Source organism: Hylobates moloch, unplaced genomic scaffold (assembly GCF_009828535.3).
Source record: "Hylobates moloch isolate HMO894 unplaced genomic scaffold, HMol_V3 SCAFFOLD_626, whole genome shotgun sequence".
NCBI classification, from domain to species: domain Eukaryota; kingdom Metazoa; phylum Chordata; class Mammalia; order Primates; family Hylobatidae; genus Hylobates; species Hylobates moloch.
The window spans coordinates 1-20,597 of NW_026652901.1; the positions used below are offsets into that span (position 1 = coordinate 1).

Genomic DNA, 20,597 nt, shown 5'->3' on the forward strand with positions numbered 1-20,597 from the left:
ATATATCAACATGAATTTCAACACAATTAACACTTCACCTCCCCGCTCCTTTTTTTTTTTTTTTTTTGAGAGAGGGTCTTGCTCTGTCACCCGGGCTGCAGTGGTGCAATCGTGGCTCACTGCAGCCTCGACCTTTCAGGGTTCAAAGGATCCTTCCAGCTCAGCCTCCCAAGTAGCTGGGACTGCAGGCGTGTGCCACCACACCTGGCTAGGTTTTTGCATTTTTTGTAGAGATAAGGGTCTCACTTTGTTGCTCAGGCTGGTCTTGAACCCCTGGGCCCAAGTGATCCTCCCGCCTCGGCCTCCCAAAGGGCTGGGTACTTTCTCTGTAAAGGAGGCTGCTAGAAGCTTTTCAATGGCGTATGTGACTCCACATATATTTTCACTGGACGGTGCTGCTTGAGGACCCTGCTTCTCTGCCTTGTTCCTGACTGTCCTGTCCTCTCTCTCTTTGCCCATGGCTCAGACGGGGTTGAAGAAGTTCCTGGAGTATGTGCAGCTCGGGACATCTGACAAGGTGGCGCGGCTGCTGGACAAGGGGCTGGACCCCAATTACCATGACTCGGATTCGGGAGGTAGGGAGGGGTGTGCATCAGGAGGACCTCAGGGCCAGGACAGGGCTGGGGGGCAGGGGTGCCATCTGCATTCAGATCCCTTCCTGACTGGTGTCTCCCAAACACATCGCTGTCCAAGCGGGAGGCCACGGGGCCAGAGGCTGTGGGGTGGACAGCTATAGAGCCTGGAAAATGGGAAGGGATGGAGGAGAGGAGAAGGGGCTTCATGTGACCAGCTTTTCCCGCCCTTCAGAGACCCCCTTGACACTGGCGGCCCAGACTGAAGGCTCTGTAGAGGTGATTCGAACCCTGTGTCTGGGCGGGGCCCACATCGACTTCCGGGCCCGGGATGGAATGACCGCACTGCATAAGGCCGCATGTGCCCGACACTGCCTGGCGCTCACGGTGAGGCTGCGGGGACACCCCATCCCTGCCATGGGGCCCTCTCTCCTTTTCCCTTTGTTCTTTCTCAAACCTCAGTTCTTTGGTTTCTTTTAAATATAGGCCCTCTCATGTCCCCAGTTCAAAGCCCCTTTCCATAGACTGACACACAGCCCCTATTGTCACCCTTGTCAGGACCCCCAGGTGCACACACCTGGGCTACAGCTGACATCACACAGACCTGGGCACAGCCTCCTCCCCTAAACACCCAGAACATCTCCATCCCCTGTGACCCAGCTCAATACCAAATCTGCCTCTGTCTCCCCAAGGTGTAAACCCTTCTCATTCCTTAAAATACAAAGTGAGCTCCCTGCTATGCCCCCAAATAGAGCCCCTCCACACACACCCTGAAAACAGCCCCCCAGCTACCCTTCCAAACCCAGCACTGCACCAGCTCCACTCCCTACTCTCTCACATGCAAATACAGCCCCTTCCCCACGTACACAGCCTCAAATGCACTTTCCCAAATAGACAAACCCATACACCCACAAAATACATACACAGCGGCAGCTGCACAGTCTAATTTTAAAATACTCTTCTCCCCCTGCCCCCGCCAGGACACTTGATTCCTCTTCTTATGCAGGTCAGGATGGGCTGCCCCCAAAGACAGGCATTGAGAAGCACCCCAACGCACAGATGCTCCAGCTAAATGGCCCCGCCCCTCTCTCCCTCAGATTCTTTCCTGAAGAGCCCCTAATGCAGTCAGATGCCAGCCACAAAGACCTGCAGTATACTCCTGGAGTTAACAGACCCTCTTCATGTATCTCCCGTGCACACTCACCCCCAAACCCATATCCTGCTCACACACGCCCCTCCCAGCCTCCAGACCTGCGCTATGCAAGCCAGTAGCCACTGGCCACCTGGGGCTGTTTAAATTTAAATTAATTAGAATGAAGTAAAATTAAAATTTCAGTTCCTCAGGTTCACTAGCCACGTTCAAGTGCTCAGGGGCCCACACGTGCCTGCCATATAGGGTGGTGCAGTTGCAGACCATCCCCACGATGGGGGAAACGTTCTGTTGGATGGCACTGCTACAGGCTGTCCTCACACAAGGTTGCTGCCAACACTTTCTCCTATTAATGTTCATTATTGCCAGCCTTCCACACCCAGAGCTGTCCTTCAAGTGGGGGCAGGAAGTGGCCTCCAGCCCCAATGAGGCCGGCCCGATCCTTGCCCTTACCCAAGCTTACCTGTCCCCTGGCTTCGTGCTGTGCCCCTTCTTTGAGATCCTGGACCTAATAACACCTCCCGCTTGGCCAGAGACCCTCCAGCATCCAGACTGTGTCCTCTCATTTGTCCCCAACAACCCACCTGTAGGAAGTGGAACGGGTGGGTACTGTGGCCCCTAATGTCTTTCAATGGCTCACCCAAGGTCGCCCCCAGGGGAAAGGCTGGGTGGGATGTCAGAGTGCAAGGGTCCTCTGGAGGTATCTACCCAAGTCCCACATTGTTCACAGGGGATCAGAGTGGCCCAGGGAGGGAAAGGGCCAGGCTCAAGGTCACACAAGGGCATTGTGGCAGAACTGAGACTGTCATTGGCCACTGTAGGTCACCCAGGACGGTCCAGTCCCCCTGGCCCTTCAGAATGAGCTGGTTAATGTGTGACTGTCATCTGTGTTTTTCTACCAAGTTCTCTCTCCATTCCTAGGCGCTCCTGGACCTTGGGGGTTCCCCCAACTACAAGGACCGTCGGGGGCTGACCCCTCTGTTCCACACAGCTATGGTGGGTGGTGACCCTCGATGCTGTGAGCTGCTCCTGTTCAACAGGGCCCAGCTGGGCATAGCTGATGAGAACGGCTGGCAGGAAATCCACCAGGTGCTCCTAATTCAGGCCATGAAGGGCTGGGGTGGGGGACCCAGTCCCTGAGGCATCCAAGGGGCTGGGGCTGGGAACCAGATGCCAGGGTCCTCACAGAGCCTGGGGGTGAGAAAAACATGGTCCCCAAAGAGGAAATGGTGGGGGTGAAGACAGGAAGACCCTAAGGGGGCATAGGCTGGGGAACCTGACGCCTTGATCCCTGAGAGGGATGGGCCGGCCTCTTGACCCTCTTAAGGAGGCAGACCAGATGCCTGGGCCTTGGAATGACTGAACATTTGGATTTTGAGGCTGACAGCCTGGGTCCCAGAGCAGGAAGGGGGGCTAAAAGGTGATGGGGAGGTGGATGCGGTGAACGATAGGATGAGAAGGCCAGCGCACAGGTCATAGACAGACTCTTGGCCCAGAGGGAGAACAGCCCGGGTCTGATCCATGCCCCTCGCTCCCTGTCCTGCCCAGGCCTGCCAGCGGGGTCACTCTCAGCATCTGGAGCATCTGCTCTTCTATGGGGCTGAGCCCGGAGCCCAGAACGCCTCGGGGAACACGGCTCTGCACATCTGCGCCCTCTACAACAAGGTCTGCCTAGCAGCGGCCACCCCAGGCCCCTCGCATCCCCCATAGCCGCCTCCCTCAGGGCCAAGCTCAGACACTCCTCTTGACTGCATCTCTGCACCCTTCACTTCTTCACTATTTCCATCCTTTCATCCAGTCATCCATTCATCTATCCATCCATCCATCCATCCATCCATCCATCCATCCATCCATCCAACAGATATTTACTGAGCTCCTTCTCTGTATCAGGCCTGGAGCTGGGTGCTGGGGACAAAGGGTTGACCTCATGGCCTAGCAGAGGGCAGACAACATAGTTTGCTGCTACAATCCAGAGTGCTCAGAGCAAAGTCACAGGGAATCCAGATCCCTGTGGGAGCCCACATCTGGAACTGGGCTTGGGATGGAGTGGCTGGGGGTGGAGTGGCTTCCTGGAGGAGGTGCCCCCAGTGTTAAGATGAGCAGAAGCAGAAAAGGGGAGAAAGGAGTGCTCCAGGGTGGAGGCACAGCCTGTGCAGAAAGCCAGAGGAAAGGGGGCTGTGGGTCCTCAGTTCCCCTGTGTCTCCATTCAGCCAGTGGTGTGTGCAGGTGCCATGTGGTAGCATGGCAGGGCACAGGGGAAAGGCCAACGTGCAGCCCCCGTGGCCCCTGAAGGGAGCGAAAGTGGGATGGGAGTTTTAGCAATTCAGGACCTTGGGGGTCCTGACAACCTGGGTCCCTGAGCAGGAAGGGAGTGCTGAAGGGAGACAGGAAGAACACCCCCACTTCTGGGGTCCCTAGGAGAGGGGAGGTACGGAGCAGGCAGGGGGGCTCATGGCAGCTGGTTGGCAAGAGCCGGATCTTTCAATGTCATGACCTCTGGTACTTTAGCCACCTGAGCTGCAGATGATCCTGGGCAGATCAGCCCCATGGAAAGCCTCAGTCTCCCCACCTATTTCTTGATGCTCCCTGCCCTTGAAGGGCAGCTAGTGGGGGTTCGTAGAGAGACAGGCGCTAGCATGACAGAGCTGGTCTGTCAGCCCCCTTCCTCCAGGAAGTCTTCCAAAACAGCCCTCAGCCCCCTCTGCCTCGGCAGAACTTGCAGTGCTGGGGATTTGGCGGGTGGCCACGTGCCGCCTCGTGGCAGCCAGCAGTATGCCTGGAGCCCAGGGAAGACTCAGTGTTTGTCAAATGGAACCAACATGGTGCCGGCACTTCTCTCCCTGCGTGCTTCTGTCTCCTGCTCTGCGACACAGGCCTCGCAACCAATCCTCTTGACTCCCAGGCCGTTGTGCAGCTGAGGGGGAAGAAGCCCCGGCCCCACAGGCAGATGGGGATGGGGAGCAAACAAGTCCCTCCCCCTCTTTGAGGCTCCATCCTTCTTCCTGAAATGGGAATAATGCCAGCTCTTATTGAAGAGGGTGAGCCATCGTGTATATTAAGTGCTCATCCCTGGAAGGCAGCCATCAGAATAATAATTGTCATTGTTACCATCACCAGTGTCAGTCAGGGTCCAGTCGAGAGACAGAAACTGTACCGTTCAGATAAACAGAGAAATTTTAGTATAGAGAATTAGACCAGGCACGGTGGCTCATGCCTGTAATCCCAACACTTTGGGAGGCCTAGGTGGGAGGGTGGCTTGAGCCCAGGAGTTCGAGACCAGCCTGGGCAACATGGGAAAACCTGGTCTCTATGAAAAAATACAAAAATTAGCTGGGCACAGTGGTGTGCACCTGAGGTCCCAGCTACTCAGGAGGCTGAGGCAGAAGAATTGCTTGAGTCTGGGAGGTGGAGGTTGCAATGAGCTATGATCATGCCACTGCACTCCAGTCTGGGTGACAGAGTGAGATCCTGCCTTAAAAAAAAAAAAAAAAAAAAAAAAATTAGAATTAGAGAGCAGGCAGAGTTTTCTTAGTGGGACAGATGAACAAGTCATTTTCCCCTCCCTGATCTCCTTTCTCAGCTGTGAAATGGGTCAATAATTAATATCCACCATGCAGGCCGGGCACGGTGGCTCATGCCTGTAATCCCAGCACTTTGGGAGGCCAAGGCGGGCGGATCACGAGGTCAGGAGATTGACACCATCCTGGCTAACACGGTGAAACCCCGTCTCTACTAAAAATACAAAAAAAAGTTAGCCGGGAGTGGTGGCAGGCGCCTGTAGTCCCAGCTACTCGGGAGGCTGAGGCAGGAGAATGGCGTGAACCCGGGAGGCGGAGTTTGCAGGGAGCCGAGATCGCGCCACTGCACTCCAGCCTGGGCAATAGAGCGAGATTCCGTCTCAAAAATAAATAAATATCCACCATGCAAAAGGATCAAGTGGGTTAATAGTTTTGCTTGCCTTTGCCATGGGCTTAACAAATCGATGCATAACACATGCGAACTTGATTCCTCTATTTCCCCCCTTGTCTTCCAGGCTTTAAGCTTTCCAAGAGCCAGGGCTGAGTCTGACAGTTTTTCCTCAGCCTCTGCCACCTTGGCCTCCTGATATGCCCGTCTAGCATTTGGTGGTGAAAGTCAGATCTGTTTCTAGGCTGTGAGCACTTCAAGGGTGGGGGTTGAGTCTGATTACTTGCTCTGTTCCAGGACCCCAGCACACAGCAGGCCTAGCTGCATCTTTGTTGAATGACTGAACGAATGAATGAAAATGAGTGAATGAATGATGGGTCAGCCCTCTTGGATTTCCACCAAGACTGTGCACAGTGCCTGGCTCTGAGCATTCAACAGGTGTTTGCTTGTTTCAACAGACTGAATGACTCAACGAATGAATGAATGACTGGAACAAATGAATTTTGACTGACTCAACCCCACATCCTCCATCCTCATCCTTTCCATGCACGTTCCTTGGGCACCTACTACGTGCACCGCACCAGGCCTTGGGGATGTGAGATGAATCAGACGCAGCATCTGGCCTGGGGAGGGCGAGGGCGGGGTTTGGGGGGGGGTGGGAGTTCACAGTCTGGTGAGGAGGCAGACGTGTAAGCAAATCATGGCTACGGCATGAGATAAGTGCTAGGATGCCGTTAAATGCGAGTTTCTCTCGGTTCCCAGGGGAGGGAGCCATCAACTCTGACTTGCACACCTTCTCAGCTTTGTAAGAGTAGGATGAGGAGCAGGTGAGCTTAGGGGCTGTGCTCTGGCCCTGTGCCCCCAGTGTGGGGCCTGGGAGTGTGAAAACACGCAAAAAGCCAGGCGCGGTGCCTCACGCCTGTAATCCCAGCACTTTGGGAGGCTGAGGCGGGTGGATCACGAGGTCAGCAGTTCAAGACAAGCCTGGCCAAGATGGTGAAACCCTGTCTCTACTAAAAAGACAAAAATTAGCCAGGCGTGGTGGTGGGTGCCTGTAGTCCCAGTTACTTGGGAGGCTGAGGCAGAGAATTGCTTGAACTCAGGAGGCGGAGGTTGCAGTGAGCTGAGATCGCACCATTGCACTCCAGCCTGGGTAACAGAGCAAGACTCCATCCTAAAAAGAAAGAAAGAAAAAAGAAAAGAAAAACACGCAAAAGGACACATGGCAGGAGTTAACAGTCTAGTTGGCCTGCAGCACGGGCATACACAGACTCATATGCACACACACACTCACAAACACACCCAGAACACACACTGGGCTAACTGCTGCCTGATGTGTGACTTTGGCAGTCAGAATCGTCCATTCATACGAGACAGGTGAACCACAGGATCAGAAGGCCAGGTGCACAGGAGGATCGCTTCAGCCCAAGAGGTGGAGGCTGCAGTGAGCCAAGATCGCGCCACTGCACTCCAGCCTGGCAACAGAGTGAGACTCTGTCTCAAAAAAAAAAAAAAAAGAAGAAGAAGAAGAAGAAGGCCAGGTTGGAATCCTAACTGCTCCACTAACTGGCTGTGTGGCCTTGGGCATAGCATCTGCCCTCTCTGAACCTGTCCTGTAACATGGGCCCATACAAACCCCTTGGTGGATTTGTCATGTGGAAGGGGTAAGATCAAGGAGGTGCTTTGGGAATGGTGGTTAAATTTAGCATCAGAGGGCACTGGGGTAGAGTTGAGCTGGAGGCCAAGTTGGGTTTGGCCAGGCCAAGACAAAAGGGAGAGGACACTCGTCCTACCGAACAGGTCCTGTGGGTCCAGCCTTAATCCAGGTGGTGGATGCCACAGGCAAAATCATGCCCCTGTACAACTTATGATGTAGAGGAGAAGAGACGCTAATGAGACAAATAACAGGAAATGGAATTTCAGGGAGACGGGGTTATGAAGAAAATGAGTTAACATTGGCTTAGAGTGCCTGGCACATACATCAGTGTTGTACTAAAAAATAAAGCAAAGGGTTGGGCACGGTGGCTCACTCCTGTTATCCCAGCACTTTGGGAAGCCAAGACAGGCAGATCACCTGAGGTTGGGAGTTCGAGACCAGCCTGGCCAACATGGGGAAAGCCTGTCTCTACTAAAAATACAAAAATTAGCCAGATGTGGTGGTGGGTGCCTGTAATCTCAGCTACTCAGGAGGCTGAGGCAGAAGAATCACTTGAACCTGGGAGGCAGAGGTTGCAGTGAGCCGAGATCGTGTCACTGCACTCCAGCCTGGATGACAAGAGCGAAACTCTATCTCAAAAAATTTTAAAAAATAAATAAATAAATAAAAATAAAGCGAGGAAGAGGACAAGGGCTTTTTTTTTTTTTTAGACAGGATGACCAGAGAAGACCTCTCTGAAGAGGTGGCATTTGTGCAAAAGCCTGAATGAAGTGAGGAAGGAAGCTATGCTATGATCTAGCAGGAAAGGATTCCAAGCAGAGGGAGCAGCCGAGCAAAGGTCCTGGGGCACGAGGGTGCTGTCAGAGGAAGGAGGTGGCCCCTGTGGCTGGAGCCTGGGAGCAAGGGCAGGTGGTAGAAGATGAAGCTGGTGAGGGTCAGGGTGGGGAGTGGCAGGACAGGCAGCTCAGGTTAGCTCAGCTAACCCTAACCCTCCTAGGCCGTGGCATGGACTTTGTGCTTAGCCCAAAGAGTGATGAGGGGTGCCTGTGATTGACATTGGTGAGAAATTGATCTGAATGTAGAAGGCGTCCCTGTCTCCACTGGTCCAGTCCTGCCTCCACCCTTTCCTCCACAATGTGTGTCCCCTTCCTTCTGCGCCTGGCAGAAAGTGTGATTAAGATAGAAGGCTTTGGGGTCAGGGAGATCTGGGTTCAAATCCAAGGCTGATAATCACCAGCTGTGTGACCTTGAGCCCCCCCCCCACCCCACCCCCCTTTTTTTTGAGACAAGGTCTCACTTTTTTTTTTTTTTGAGACGGAGTCTGGCTCTGTCCCCCAGGCTGGAGTGGCACAATCTCGGTTCACTGCAAGCTCCGCTTCCCGGGTTCACGCCATTCTCCTGCCTCAGCTTCCCGAGTAGCTGGGACTACAGGTGCCCGCCACCACACCTGGCTAATTTTTTTGTATTTTTAGTAGAGACAGGGTTTCACCGTGTTAGTCAGGATGGTCTCGATCTCCTGCCCTTGTGATCTGCCCGCCTCGGCCTCCCAAAGTGCTGGGATTACAGGCGTGAGCCACTGCGCCCAGCCGAGACAGGGTCTCACTTTGTCACCCACACTGGAGTGCAGTGGCATGAACAAGGATCTTTGCAGCCTCGAACTCTTGGGCTCAAGTGATCCTCTCACCTCAGCCCCACAAGTAGTTGGGACTACAGGCGTGTGCCACCACACCAGGCTAATTTTTAAAAATTTTTTGTAGAGACAGGGTTTCGCCATGTTGCCCAGGCTGGTCTCAAACTCCCGGGCTCAAGCGATCCTCCCGCCTCGGCTTCCCAAAGTGCTGGGATTACAGGAGTGAGCCACCTCGCCTGGCCCACCTTGGGCTCTTTTGAAAGCCTTAGTTTCTGCCTCTGTAAAATAGAGACAATTTCCATGTCCTGGAATTGTTGGGCAATTCAATGTCTCTAAAGTGCCAAGCGCCTGGCACGTAACATGGTAAGCCTCCGTAAGGTCTAGACCTGCGGTTCTCAACCGGGGAGCCTCTGTCTCCCAGGGGACACTTGGCAATGTCTAGACGTTTTTGGTTGTCATGACTGGGGAGGGGAGTGCTACTGGCATCTAGTGGTAGAGACTGGGGATGCTACTCAACATCCCACAGGGCTCAGAACACCCTCCACAAACCAATGAGTCACCAAAGCATTATCCAGCCCCAACATCCAGTGGAACATAGCATGAGCACATACCCTAAATGCCCTCAAATATCCTAGTGGCCACGTTAAAGAGAAGGGGAAAATAATTAGGTGACATTTATTTTAACAACATATTTTACTTATAATACTGTATCTAAAACATCATTTCAACATAGAATCAATACAGAAATTATTACTTTTTTTTTTTTTTTGAGACAGACTCTCACTCTGTCACCCAGGCTGGAGTGCAGTGGCGGAATCTCAGCTCGCTGCAACTTCCACCTCCTGGGTTCAAGTGATTCTCCCACCTCAGCCTCCTGAGTAGCTGGGATTACAGGCGCACCCCACCACACCTGGCTAATTTTCGTATTTTCTGTTAGAGACGGGGTTTCACCATGTTGGCCAGGCTGGGCTCAAATAACCTGGCCTCCAGTGATCCGCTCACCTCAGCCTCCCAAAGTGCTGGGATCACAGGTGTGTGTCACCACACCTGACATTTTTTTTTCCTTTGGGGGAGACAGGTCCCTGCTCTGTCACCCAGGCTTGATCTCAGCTCACTGCAGCCTGGAATTCCTGAGCTCAAGCGATCCTCCCACCTCAGCCTCCCAAGTATTTGGGACTCCAGGCACCCACCACCATGCCTGGCTAATTTCTGTTTATTTTTTTGTAGAGACGGGGGGCGTCTCACTATGTCACCCAGGCTGGTCTGGAACTTCTGCCTTGGCCTCCCAAAGTCTTAGGATTATAGGCTTGAGCCACCACGCCTGGCTATAGACATTTAAATTCTTTCTTGTTTTCATATGGCATCCTTGAAATCCAGTGTGTATTTCGCATGCATGGTGAATGTCTGTTTGGGCCAGCCACATTTAAAGTGCTGCTGGTCCGTACCTGGCAGGTGGCTGCTGTCCTGAGTGGTGCAGGTTTAGGGTGGAGTATTTATTCCTAAGGCTCTTAGCACAGTACCTGTATCCACTCATGGTGATTTTGATTTTTTCTCTCTCTCTTTGTCCTGTGCCACTGGCCATGACCCGCAGGAGACCTGTGCCAGGATCCTCCTGTACCGAGGTGCCGACAAGGATGTGAAGAATAACAACGGGCAGACCCCCTTCCAGGTCTGGGGCTGCAGGGGATGTGCTGAAGTTTCCAGGGCTAAGGAAAGGGTGACAGTGACACCCAGCGGATAAGGAAGGGGACAATGAGGAAAGCAAGGAGACAGGTCGTGGAGGGGGAGCTGGAAGAAGACGGAGGGCGACATTGTCGGAGTGGAAGGTTTGGGTCGGGCCAGGGACCTCACCGTGTTTCCTGACCTCTCTCTGCTGCCTGGGCCCCACCGACCTGCCTCTACCCCCTCCCTCCAGGTGGCAGTGATTGCTGGGAATTTTGAGCTGGGGGAGCTGATCCGAAACCATCGAGAACAGGATGTGGGTGAGTGACAGGGAGCTGGGGCTGCACAGAGAACCTGGGGCGGTTGGGCTTTCATGGTGGGATGGGGCAGTTGGGGGACCTGACTTGGGGGCCAGCATAGGATGGAGAAAACCCTAGAGGACCAAAAATGTCTGGGTGGTGGTGGGGGAGCAATTCCAGGCCCCCCGCCCTTTCTCATCTCTTTCTCCCTCATGCCTCTCTCCCACCATCTCTTGCCCCCGCATGGCCCCCTGCTTGCCTTTTCTCCCCTAACACCTGCCCCCCGCCGCCCCTGTGCCCTCTCAGTGCCCTTCCAGGAGTCCCCCAAGTACGCGGCCCGGCGACGGGGGCCCCCGGGCACAGGGCTGACGGTGCCCCCGGCGCTGCTGCGGGCCAACAGTGACACCAGCATGGCGCTGCCCGACTGGATGGTGTTCTCCGCCCCGGGGGCCTCGTCCTCTGGGGCCCCTGGCCCTACCTCAGGTTCCCAGGGCCAGTCGCAGCCCTCAGCCCCCGCCACCAAGCTCAGCAGCGGGACCCTCCGAAGTGCCAGCAGCCCCCGGGGTGCCAGGGCCCGCTCTCCATCCCGAGGGAGGCACCCTGAGGACGCCAAGAGGCAGCCCCGAGGCCGGCCCAGGTAGGGGAGGCAGCCCTGGCTCCACAGTCCCCAGTCCCGTCAAATCCCCTCTCCAGATCGGCGGCTTCCCCTGAGGCCCGCCCAGCTGCCTTCCTCTGTAGGCCCTCATCCATCCAAGTCCCTAGTGTCACCTTGGGGTAAAGTAAGGCCTTGGGAGCTACTGTCCCAACTCCACCCCCAGTGCACCACATGTTAGCTGGACATCTGCTCCACGACAGGGGCCCCAGGCAGAGGGTACCCCAAAGAAACATGGGAGCCAGCCCCTGGGGACAGACAGAATGACAGGGTGAGGTGGAGGGAAGCTGAGCAGGAAGAGGATGGGGGGGTGGCAGGGACTTGGGGGGGACAGAGAGGTCACTCTGGAGGGAGGATGAGGAGGGGGCGGGGGACATTCCGGGGTCAGGAAGCCCACCTGGCTAGAGGAGGCTGAGAAGGAGGTGAAGGCCAGCCAGGCGTGTCCCGAGGAAGTGGGGGAGAGGCTGGCAACGGCGGGCAGAGGAGTTGGACCTGACCCAGGAGGAAGCTGGGAGTCGCGGAAGGCTCGTGAGCGGAGGGATGACACAGTCCCAGCTCAGCCTCAGGAAGCTGAATCAGGCGGTGCGCACAGGACCGTGGGAGGGGGCAGAGCCGGAAGCCAGGAGCCAGGAGAGGGGGCTGGTTGGGGCAGCTGCGGGCAGGCAGAGGGAGCCCCCAAATGCCCTCTTTCCTGGAGGACACCAGTGCTGGGAACCCCCCCCTCCCCCCCCCTGATGCTCCGTCCTCTTCCCCCACCCAAGGACCCCTGTCCTCCCAGAGATGTCCCCTCCCTCCACCTTCCCCTGCCTCTCATGCCCTCTGTGTACGCAGCTCCAGCGGGACACCCCGGGAAGGGCCAGCCGGGGGCACGGGGGGCTCAGGGGGCCCCGGGGGCTCCCTGGGCAGCCGCGGGAGGCGGAGGAAGCTCTACTCAGCGGTACCCGGACGCTCCTTCATGGCTGTGAAGTCCTACCAGGCCCAAGCCGAGGGGGAGATCTCCCTGAGCAAGGGCGAGAAGATCAAAGGTACCCAGGGTGGAAGCAGGGCCTGGGCCGGGCTGGGCTGTGGGGGCAATCAGGGAAAATGTGGAGCAGACAGCAGACCATTCTCAGGCACCTGGAGTATGTCATGCACTCTGGAGACCTCAGAGAGCCCCAGGACACCCCTTGAGGCTTGGAGGACCATAGAGTGTAGCTGAGATGACCCTGTCAGGAGGCAGTGAAGTGAGCCGTGTCCCATTGTGGGACACTGATGCCGTGTGCAGGGCATGGCTGGAACGTCTCACCAAATCGTCTCATTAGACTCCTGATGGCCCTTTCTGGGGAGGGAGGTCATGGGCCCCATTGCATGGTTGAAGGAACAGAGCCTCACACAGGGGAAGCCACTTGCCCAAGGTCCTCAGTCCAAGCCCACAGTCCTTCCTGCCACCTGGTGCAGAGTGTGAGGCCAAGCAGCCTTAACTTTGCCTCCTGCATTTGCCCAGGGGTCCTCAACTGAGAGATGGGCAGGGACCTACTTCTAGGGCCCCAATGAGCTGGCAGATGTAAGATGCTTGGCCGTGGCGAGGGCTCCCAAAATGGTGGTTGCTGTTATCAGGGTTCACCTCCCTTTGGTTTTGCCGCCTTCATCTGGAAAGTGGGGCCGGTCTCCCCTGCTTGTAGGCTTTGCAGGGCTGCTGATGTGTTCTTGGATAGAAGGATGCTTTAGAGACTACCACGGGCCGCAGGTGTGGCCGTTAATACGAGGCATTGGAACAATTCTTTGCCAGACTCTAGGCTGCCCAGGAGCTGAGCGGTATAGAGGTTGAGAGCCTGGCGGCCTGGGTTCAAATCCAGACCCCACCACTTCCTAGCGGGGTGACCTCAGCTAAGTGACTTCTCTGGGCCTCAGTTTCTTCATCTGTAAAATGGTACTCTCATGAGGATTAGAGGAGTCAGATCATGTAAAGCACTTAGACCAATGTTTCCTACATAACAAGTGCCATATAAGAGCCATCATTTGGCTGGGCAAGGTGGCTCACACCTGTAATCCCAGCACTTTCGGAGGCCGAGGCGGGTAGGTCACCTGAGATCAGGAGTTCGAGACCTGGCCAACATGGTGAATCCCCATCTCTACTAAAAATACAGAAAAAAAAAAAAAAAAAATTAGCCAAGTGTGGTGGCACGCACTTGTAATCCCAGCTACTTGGGAGGCTGAGGCAGGAGAATTGCTTGAACCTGGGAGGTGGAGGTTGCAGTGAGCCAAGATCACACCACTGCACTCCAGCCTGGCTGAGAAGAGTGAAACTCCATCTCAAAAAAAAAAAAAGCCATCATTTTCTTAAGTGGCCCCTACTTTAGGCACTTAGGGGAGAGAGACCTGGGCCCCTGGATAAGCAGGGAGGATCCTACCATAGAAGGTCAACTTGAGTGAGGCCTTGAAGGGTATTCGGGGGTCAGAACATCAGGTGGGCTGTGTAACTGCATGTGTTTCATAGTTTCTCTTCCCATAGTCTGAGTTCCTGGAGGAGAGGTCGTAAGTCATTGGTCTCTGCGTCTCTAGGGCTCAGTTTAATGACCCAACACACAGGAGGCTTTAATGCACATATGTTGAGTGAATGAATGAGTGAATGAATGATCAAATTCAGGAGCTACTGTGGGGGCCAGGTGCAGCTCCTTCAGGGCCAGCTGCCTGGGACGTAGGCACATGGGGTTGGGGGAGATGGGAGAAAAGAAAGGTGAGCTGAGGCCAGAGGTAAAGGACCTTCCAGGCAGCCAGAGGACCATGGGCAGTATCTTGCTGAGCTACAAGCTCAATGCTTCTATGCAGGGAGAGAACACACTGCCTTCTGTTTTTATATCCTTGTCTTCCATTAAGAGGGATTTAATTGCCTCAAAGCACGCCCACATCCACGATGTCACTGAGCTTCACACAACCCGATGAGGTAGCCGACTCCTGCTACTCTCAGAATCAAAGCCCAAGGTCTTAACCTGGCCTCAAAGCTGCCTCTCTGCCCATCTTGTCAACCTCATCTCATGCGACTCTTCCTTTCACCCACAAGGTTCCAGGGACCTCATCCTTCTCTCCAGTCCTCCAATGCCCTGAGCCCTCCAATCCTCCAATGCCCTGAGTCCTCCCATCTCCCAATGCCCCAAACCCTCTAATCCTCCAATGCCCCAAGTCCTCCAATCTCCCAATGCCCCAAACCCTCCAATCCTCCAATGCCCTGAGTCCTCCAATCTCCCAATGCCCCAAGCCCTCCAACCCTCCAATGCCCCGAGCCCTCCAACCCTCCAATGCCCCGAGCCCTCCAATCCTCCAACGCCCCGATCCCTCCAATCCTCCAATGCCCTGAGCCCTCCAATCCCCCAATGCCCCAAGTCCTCCAATTCTCCAATGCCCCAAACCCTCTAATCCTCTAATGCCCCAATCCCTCCAATCTCCCAAAGCCCCAAGCCCTCCATTCCCCCAGTGGCCCAAGCCGTCCAATCCTCCAGTGCCCGAGCCTTCCAATTCCCCAGTGCCCCATCCCCTCCATTCCTCCAATGCCCCAAGCCTTCCAATCCCCCAATGCCCTGAGCCCTCCAATTCTCCAATCCTCCGATCTACCAACCCCTCCATTCCTCCAATGTCCCAACCCTTCCAATCCCCCCAATGCCCTGAGCCCTCCAATTCTCCAATCCTCCGATCTACCAACCCCTCCATTCCTCCAATGCCCCAAGCCTTCCAATTCCCCCAATGCCCTGAGCCCTCCAATTCTCCAATCCTCCGATCTACCAACCCCTCCATTCCTCCAATGTCCCAAGCCTTCTTGTACACCAAACTCTTCAAACATGCTGGTCCTTCTGCCTGGAACTCTTCCATGCTTTCTTTGCCTCCCCAGCTCCTAGGATCCTTCAGGTCTCAGCCTATATGTCACACCTCAGGGACACCTCCCTGGACCCCTTTGCCATCTATAAGTTATATACTTCCATCTGGCTTCTCTCCAAACACCCTCTTATTTTCCCTTGAGCTCTGACCCCAACTTCCAATCATACAGTCACTTGTATAGTTATGCCTCTATTGGCCACTGCTCTGGAAGCTCCTCAAAGGAAGGAACAACATTGATTATATTCAACAGTGTCTACCCTGGTACCTGACTCATGACTGGCACTAACTAAGTATTTTTACAGTGAACAAATGATTGATTACAAGACCACCAAGCCAGGCATGGCAGTACCAGCCAAGAACCCAGTCCCCTTGACAACCCATCTCCTGCTCTCTTCCACGACTTTCAGCTTCCCCTCATTTGGTCTCTTTAGATGCTCTCAAGGGAGGCAGTTTATGGAGGGGAATACATCTGATGGCCCCAACTCAACCCCTAGCATAGCTGGAGCCATCTCCAGGCAAGGGTATTCTCCACATTCGCTTCAGCTTCTTTATCTATAAAATGGAAAAACAGTTGTTACCTACCTGGGTAGGCATAAGGGTTGAACAAGGAAGGAAACTATGTGAAGGGCTGAATGGGGGCAGAGTCATGAAAAATGCCAGAGAAATGAATGACCATGTGTTTGCCACTGGTGCCCTTGTCATGCACTGAAGCCCTTGCATGGAGAGGTAGCAGCACATGAGTGACAGAAAGTATGCCCTCTGGAAGCAGACTGAGCTGTGTTCAAATCCAGATCTGTCAGTTACTAGCCTTGTAACCTTCAGCAAATGATCTTGGCTCTCCAAGCCTCAGTGTTCTTATCAGTAAAAGGGGGATAATGAAAGTGGCCCCTCTTAGGGTTCTGGCCCAGGTGAGAGTTGGAAAAACATTAGCTGTTCTTGTCATACATGTCTGTTTTTCAGCAGCAGGCATGTAACAGGCAGTCTGTGATGTTTGCTAAATGGGGAAGCGGTGGGCCCTGGGAGGGTGGGCAGCGGGGAACAGCTTCCATTAGGGGAGAGGGAGAGAAGGAAAGAGGTGATTCTAATCTCTTCTCCCTTCTAGAGCCAGGAGAGGCAAAGAGAGACAGAGAGAGGGGTCTGGGGACAAAGGACTAAAGATTAAGTGGCAAGGAGACTTTGGGAGGTGGCAGGGACAGTGATGGGAGGGTGAAGTAGAGCTTGTCTCCCCATCTGTGATCTAAGTCCACAGAGCCTAGGAGGGTGAAGGGGAATTACACAACTGAGCTGTGACCAGTTACCAGGGGAGACAAGGACCCATTGTGGACCTGCCCCTAACCTAGGAAGACCATGTTATGGAACACAGTCGTCTTCCCCAATGCCTGTCATCCTCATTGGATCCAGAAGCTAGAATGCAAGAGCGATATGATTTGGGTCTCCCCCAAGCTCCTCGACCCTTCCTCAGATGTTTATTAAGGATGCCCTTGGGCCGGGAGCTGAACTGTAGGAATGCTGTAAGTTGAGTGTGTTGGCAGTTGAGGGGCAGCACAGAAACACAGAAATGTCTCTATGTCCCCGTTCCCCGTCCAGTACTTAGCATCGGCGAAGGAGGCTTCTGGGAAGGCCAGGTCAAAGGTCGTGTTGGCTGGTTCCCCTCCGACTGCCTGGAAGAAGTGGCAAATCGCTCTCAGGAGAGCAAGCAAGGTAATGCGGAACCCCCAGCAGTGTTCAATGGACCCTAGGATTCCCATGTCTACTCCTTTCCCTTCCTAATGGGGTTGGGGTACTGAGAGGTAGATGGGAAGACTTGGGCCAGGAGCTCTAGGGTTGGGCTTGTGGTTTCCAAAACAAGAGTCCAAGGTTGTCTGTTGTCGCCCTGCAGAAAGCCGCAGTGACAAGGCAAAGAGACTCTTCCGGCATTATACCGTGGGCTCCTACGACAGCTTTGATGCCCCAAGGTAAATGTCCTTACACCCTCGGGCCACCCCCCTCACCCCAAGTTCTGTTCACAATGTACACCTTTAAATATTTCCATCACCTCTAAGCCCCCTTTCTAATTTGTTCCTTCTAAAGTTTGATCCAGGGGTGGGAGAAGCCAGAATTAGCTTCAGACAGCACAGCCCAACCCCAAACCATCTTAGGCAGCCACTAAGACTGCCCAGCTCTGGGGTAGCCAGAGACAACGGGGTGGTCAGGGCAGGGTGGGGATGCCTGAGGGGGCCAGGGCGCTCTTATGTCTGGCTGGCTGGAGGCCCTTGTCTCCTTCATGTGCCCCATCTCTGTGCAGTCATGTGCAGTGGGAATGTGTGTGTCCCGTGCACCGGTGTGGGGAGGGTACAGTCAGGGCTGGGTGGGATTGGGCTGAGGAGAGGGGTGCACTGACACCTTTCCCCTCCCTGGCTGCTGGCTGACTTGCTTCGGAAGCTTAATGGATGGGATTGGCCCAGGGAGGTGAGAGGCGAGGGGCAGGGAGGGGATGGGGTCAGGAGGGGAAGGACGGGGTGCCTGGGGGGCGTGTGAACGTGTGTGTGCACGACCAGAGCTGAGGTTTCCCGGTGTGTGAACGTGTGTCTCTGTAGGTGTGCATGACATGCATCTGTGTGCATGTGTGGCCTGGATGTACCTGTACCTATGCCCGGGGCTGGAGGGTCTGCCCTGCTCTGTATATACCGGTGCCTTTGTGGCTATGATTACTGTGGGGCTGGCTCTGCACATCTGTGCTTCTCTGAATGTGTGGGCAAGCACTGCAGGGCATGTCAGTGAGTCTGCTCACACATGTGGACAGGTGGGTCTCTGCACACATCTGTCCCTCTCTGTGCATGTCACTGTGCGTGTGTACTCGCACATTAACGTGTGTGCATGCATGTGCGTCTGTCTGATTGATCTGAGATTCAGGACCTGGGATGCTGGGGGAGGGAAGGGCAGAGGAGGGGAGGATTCCAGGGCTTGGGCCTCCAGAAGGACAGGGCTGTGGGGGAGGGAGGGTCATAATTTGGTGTCTAAAATATGACACTCTCCTCCACTGCTCCCCCCAATCCAGGGAAGGGTCCCCTTGTGCGTAGCATCCTTCCATTAAATGTGTCCAAACCTACGTGTCTGTGTTCTGGCCAGTGGGGATGGGTCGGGGATGGCGGGGACAGATAAATGGCAACATGGGGAGAGGGTGGGGCTGGGGTGCCACCCTGCGCCCCGAGTGTCTGAGGCGCTTGACCGTTGTGCGTGTTTGCCTGGCACGTCTCCGGCTCTGGGCACCGGGTGAGTATTGGGGTACAACCCCCACACCCCCAGCTTCTATGTCAGCCTCTGCTTCTTGTCTACCAGTGTCTCTCTGGGTCTCTCCCTGGCCTCCGTCTGTGGGGGTCACTTGCCCTACCAGCTGAATGCGGGTGGTCCCCGTCACCCTCAGCTTCCTCCTTCTACTCTGTCTTGTCAATGGACTTCCTCCCCTACTCCTCCGTGCCTCTCGCTGGCTCCCACGTGCTGCTCTGTGTGTGGTGCGTCTGAGCTTCCCTTCCTCCTGCCTCCCCGCTGTTCCCGGACCCTGTCTGCGCTGGCCTGGCCTGTGCCGTGTGGTGCGCCCTGCAGCCAGGGCCCAACCCCAGCTTCCCTGCCGGAGCTGGGCGGTCCTTCCGTATGTCTCCCCTCCTGGCGTGTGCCGCCCCCTCCTCGCGCTGGCTCGGGGTCCACGCTCTCTCGGGGAGCTGTGGTGGTGTGTTCGCCCCTCCGCCTGGGCTTCTCTGGTGGGGGAGGGGTGTTGCTCATGGCCTTGGGGCCCAGTCTGAATGTCCTGGCCTTTCTTGCCGACCGTGTCGAGGTGCGTTGCGTGTTGGTCTGTGGTGGTGGGCTGCGTGTCCCCTCCTGGGGCCTCTCTCACCCGCGGTGTCCCTGCCGGGGAAGCGGGGCTCCGTCCGCGCGTCCGTGCACGCGGCTGCGAGGCATCTTGTGTGATGTTGTGCCTCCCTCTCCCCGCGCTCTCTCGCTCTGCACCTGCGCGGGAGGGCTCTGGAGGGGGGAGGGGGATTAAGGGGGGGCTCAGACCGGAAGTGCCTCCCCTTCTCCTCCCCCCTCCAAGCCTCGCCCCTCCCCCTTCTCCCGCCAAGGGGGCCCCCGCGTTCCCCTCCCGGCCCCCTCCCCCCTGCCCGGCCCCCTCCGCCGCCCGGCGCAGGACGCCAAGGGGTTAAGCCTCGCGCCCGTCGCCCGCCTCCGGAGCTGTCCGCGGTGCTGAAGCCGGCGCCGTCCGCGGTCCTCGCGCTACCGCCGCGGCCCGACCCCGCGCCCCGCGCCCCCGCGCCCCCCGGCATGTGAGCCCCCGGCCCTGCCCTCCCTCCCGCGGGGGGGGGGTGCGCGCCCCCTCCCCCTCCCCCCTCCCGGCGCGGGTCAGCATGAGGCGGGGCCTGGGGGCCCGGACACGGGGGTTCGGCCGAGCGGGTACGGGGACGCCGCGGCGGCGGCGGCGGCGGGGGCGGCCGGCACCGGGACCCGGGCCGGGGCTGGGGCCGCGGCGGCGATGGCTTTGTCTGCGGTCGGCGGCGGGGGTCTCGGGGGCGGCCCCGGTGGGAGCTCCCTGCCGCAGCCGCCCCCCGCGCTGTCCTCCAGCTGGCCAGCCCTGGGGCCCCGGCGGCGCAGCGTCTGGTACATCTACAGGTAACGGAGCGCGCCGCCCCCTGCTTTGCGGGCCGGCCGGCAGGCCCTGGCCCGTGGTGGCGACCCTCCCCCGCCGCTAACCCCCAGCCCCAGGGCCTTTCCCCTTCCCCCAACCCGCCCCTTCCCCTCTGCTCCTCTTCCCTAACCTTCTCTCAGCCCGAAATCCCTTTCAGGCCCCTGGTCTCAACCCTTCTCCTCTCCATCTTCCTCCCTGGACCCCTCTCCCCGACCCTCCCCCCTAATACGCACTCGTCAGCCCTGGGAATCTTTTCCTCCACCCACTCACAGGCCCTTCCAGGCCCCCCTGTGCTCTTCCCCCAAGACCTTCCTCCCAGCAGGCCCGGTAAACCGACCCCCCTCCAGGATTTGGAGCCCACTCGCCTTTCTGCCGCCCTTAGCGCCCCCATTCCCCGGAGCCCTCCCTGTGGGGAGCCACCGTGGCTTACCCGCATCCGCCTACATCCCAGGCCCCTGTACCTCTGATCCCCACATCCCCACACCTCTTCACGGTGTTGGCAAGTCCCCCCATTCATACCCCTCTCTCCCATTCACAGTCATCCCCCCTCCATCACACACGCA

The 20,597-nt window shown here is 56.4% G+C and overlaps 1 protein-coding gene across 1 annotated transcript; it reads left to right on the forward strand.

The window, feature by feature from the left end:
- The first annotated feature begins 442 nt into the window (after positions 1 to 442).
- Positions 443 to 17,882, forward strand: LOC116464407 (SH3 and multiple ankyrin repeat domains protein 1-like). The gene is made up of 11 exons (XM_032147668.2): positions 443 to 575; positions 808 to 959; positions 2,644 to 2,811; positions 3,271 to 3,387; positions 10,507 to 10,584; positions 10,831 to 10,897; positions 11,183 to 11,513; positions 12,360 to 12,553; positions 16,965 to 17,078; positions 17,257 to 17,332; positions 17,799 to 17,882. Exons 1-11 carry the CDS (start codon positions 458 to 460, stop codon positions 17,827 to 17,829), a joined length of 1,446 nt encoding a protein of 481 aa, XP_032003559.1. The 5' UTR covers positions 443 to 457; the 3' UTR covers positions 17,830 to 17,882.
- Positions 17,883 to 20,597: the final 2,715 nt, after the last annotated feature.

What these genes read in the sequence shown, in the direction of transcription:
- LOC116464407 (XM_032147668.2), top strand. Translation starts at nt 458, where the DNA reads ATGGCTCAGACGGGGTTGAAGAAGTTCCTGGAGTATGTGCAGCTCGGG. An exon ending in GACACTGCCTGGCGCTCACG is followed by an intron (nt 960 to 2,643) that starts GTGAGGCTGCGG and finishes CTCCATTCCTAG; the next exon opens with GCGCTCCTGGACCTTGGGGG. An exon ending in GCTGGCAGGAAATCCACCAG is followed by an intron (nt 2,812 to 3,270) that starts GTGCTCCTAATT and finishes TGTCCTGCCCAG; the next exon opens with GCCTGCCAGCGGGGTCACTC.